Source organism: Excalfactoria chinensis, chromosome 1 (assembly GCF_039878825.1).
Source record: "Excalfactoria chinensis isolate bCotChi1 chromosome 1, bCotChi1.hap2, whole genome shotgun sequence".
In the NCBI taxonomy this organism is placed as follows: domain Eukaryota; kingdom Metazoa; phylum Chordata; class Aves; order Galliformes; family Phasianidae; genus Excalfactoria; species Excalfactoria chinensis.
Window position 1 is genome coordinate 183,223,650 of NC_092825.1, and position 3,056 is coordinate 183,226,705.

At 59.3% G+C, this 3,056-nt stretch overlaps 1 protein-coding gene across 1 annotated transcript; it reads left to right on the plus strand.

Moving 5' to 3' along the window:
* Nucleotides 1-537: 537 nt before the first annotated feature.
* LOC140260536 (olfactory receptor 52I2-like) lies at nt 538-2,439 on the plus strand. Its single transcript, XM_072352990.1, has one exon. It carries the CDS (start codon nt 1,384-1,386, stop codon nt 2,344-2,346), a length of 963 nt encoding a protein of 320 aa, XP_072209091.1. The 5' UTR covers nt 538-1,383; the 3' UTR covers nt 2,347-2,439.
* Nucleotides 2,440-3,056: the final 617 nt, after the last annotated feature.

Sequence of the window (3,056 nt, forward strand, 5' to 3'; positions counted from 1 at the left end):
GGAACTTCACCGGACCGCCTTGATCTTCCCAGTACAAGGGATAAAGAGCGGGCAACCTGTCAATGTGAAGGCCTCGTGCTGGAGGTTTGCCACCAGAGAGTTTCTGCATGTGTGACCTGCGGGCATCACCCCCCGGCATCACCCCCCCACACCCTGCGTGGTGCTGCCAGGGCTCAGGGCTGATGAGATCCCACCTCCCTGCCCGTGTTCTGGCACAGCCTCTTCTGGGGAGCCCAGCAGGCTGAGGAGATGGCTGCTGTGGTTCGGAGCTGACAGAAGAACGGAAACGTGTTGTCCCAAAGCGCCGTGCTCCCTCACCATCCGAGAGCTCTTGGTTTGCTTTTGGTGTATCGGTCTCGCAAGCCCCAGGCAGGCACTGGGGACTGCCGTGCCCCCCAGCACCCGACGGCGCAGCACCGCGAGGCAGAGCCAATGGCAGGAGCTGCAGCAGCCCCGAACACCCCCTCCTCCTGGGGGCTCCCAGGGGCTCTGCAGAGCGCACATAGCAGCCGGCCCTTCCGCGCCGCGCCGTGCAGACGCCCCGCTCTGCCTTCCAGGCGGCCGCCCCACCGCGCTCCCAGCGAGAGCGCAGCCTCTGCTTGGGCTGCGGGGCTCTGCCGGGCTGCTTTCCCCCAGCCAGGACGGGGAGCCCCGCGGGTCGGGCCCTGCGCTACCACCGTGATACCCATCGCAGCGCGGCGGCGGCTTCCTGCAGGCGCCAGGCACCGGCTGCGGGAGAGAGGACAGAGCTTCTGGCAGCGCATCTGTTGGCTGGCATGGCTGCGCCCGGGGACCCAGCTCCGGGCTCAGACGCACGGCAGGCAGCAGGTTGGTGTCCGTGAGCGCTTCGTGTCTGTGCGATGCCTGCAGTCCCCGCTCAGCCCGGGGCACTGCCCTGCACGGAGGGACGGGCGGAGGGAGCTGCACTCTGCGCCCCCAAGTTGCAGTTCCTCTCCGCACCCGGGGCCGCTCGGCAGCAGTGCCCGAGGGCAGCTGAGTGCTGCGCATCCCCTCCTCCTGCAACGGACTCCAAGCTCTCAGCCGAGCGGCGGCGAGCAGCCAACAAAGAAACGTCTCCGCGAGCAATGGAGTGAAGGAGATTGTTGGTCAGCCCCGCTGGCACGGTCTGAAACGTGAGCAGCACCTGAAGTTACTTTCCATGCAGCAGCCCCGTTCCAGCAGCGGTTTTGCTCCGTTCCCTTCTCCCAGTCACGTTTGCCATGGAGGTCCCATCTCACACAGAGCAATAACAGTCTGGGTTCCCTATTTGGCACGTTCGTCAATGTGTCGCCCTCAGCTTCGCACCCTCAGCTCTGCACAGCTCAGGGATCCCACTCTGGGGCCTCCTTCCCCTTCTTGAGCACAGAAGCCAGATCCTCCTGCATGGCTTCTGGCCCCTCCAGCCACCCCAACAGCAGCTCCTCCTCCTTCATCCTCGCAGGTGTCCCCACCCTGGAAGCTTTCCCCATCTGCCTGGGCATCCTTTTCTGCTTGGCGTACGTGCTGGCCCTGCTGGCCAATAGCACAGTTCTGCTCACTGTTGTGCTGGACAAGTCCCTGCGGGACCCCATGCACTGCTTCCTGGCCATGCTGGCCGCCATCGACGTGGTGATGGTGACGTCCGTCGTCCCCAAGCTGCTGGGCATCTTCTGGCTCCATTCCAACCAGATTGGCTTCACCGCCTGTTTTGTTCAGATGTTCTTTGTTCACTCCTCCACAGCGGAGGAGTCGGGAGTGCTCCTGGCCATGGCTTTTGACCGCTACGTTGCCATCTGTCACCCCCTCAGGTACAGAATGATCCTCAGTCGACAAACAGTTGTCCGGATATGCCTGGCCATCGTGGTGAGAGCACTACTTTTCATGCTCCCATTGACAGTGATGGTGACAAAGCTCCCCTACTGCCGTTCTCTCGTGGTTCCCCATTCATACTGCGAGCACATGGCTGTCACCAGGCTTGCCTGTGCAGACCCCAACCCCAGCAGACTCTACAGCGTGTCTCTGTCCTCTCTCATAGTAGGGATGGACACAGCTTTCATTGCTGCATCCTACCTGATGATCCTGAAAGCCGTCCTGGGCAAGGAATCGTGCAGGAGGGCCTTCAGCACCTGCGGGTGCCACGTGGCTGTGATGATGCTGTACTACATCCCCGGCCTGGTCTCCATCTACATGCAGCAGTTCAGCCGCGCTGTGTCCGTGCGTGCACAGGTTCTGCTGGCCGACCTCTACCTCACCGTCCCCGCCGTGCTGAACCCCATCATCTACAGCATGAGGACCAGGCGGATCCGGAAGGCGATGCTCAACCTGCTGTTTCTCAGGAAGGCTCACGCCTGTCGCAGTGCTCAGTGACCTTCCCGGTCTGTTCATCCACACAATCACAGCACCCATCCCATTCCCAGTGGATGAACACTGAGAATGGAAGCCAGGAGGCTGGGAGGGGGGACTTGTTGGCTTTGATGACTGTGTGAGACCCTACAGTGCAACAGGAGGAGTTTGGGACTGGGATCGTGAGCACATCCTGCCATTGCCCTTCCTGCTTACCAGGAGACAGAGGGGCAGCTGCCAGCTTTGGGTTTTGAGATGTTCTCGGTGCTGTGGGTGTCCCTGTGATCATTAACATTCACAACTGCACGTGTACTTGTGTCAGTAAAGAGAATCTACTCAATATGGGGAATGTTCTTCTATGGTGTCTTTTTGACTCAATGGAAACCTATGGGTTCTGTCAGCAGATGACTGTCATACATTGCAGGGACTGTAGTGTCAGCTCCCATTACTATGTGTAAGATTGATGAGTGAGAAATCATCATCTAATCATTGAGATCAAAAAAGACCGCCAAGATCCCAACCCAAACCCTAACCCAACCTCACCCTACCCCCACCATACCCACTGACCACAGTGCAACATCTCCATGGTTCTGCAACACCTCCAGGGACAAGGAGTCCTTCATATGGAATCATAGAATCTTATACAATAGGTTCATAGAACATCCTGATAGCCAATTTCAGGCTCCTCTGATTCTGTTTCATGGCATTCCCTCTGTTTCCATTGAAACACACTC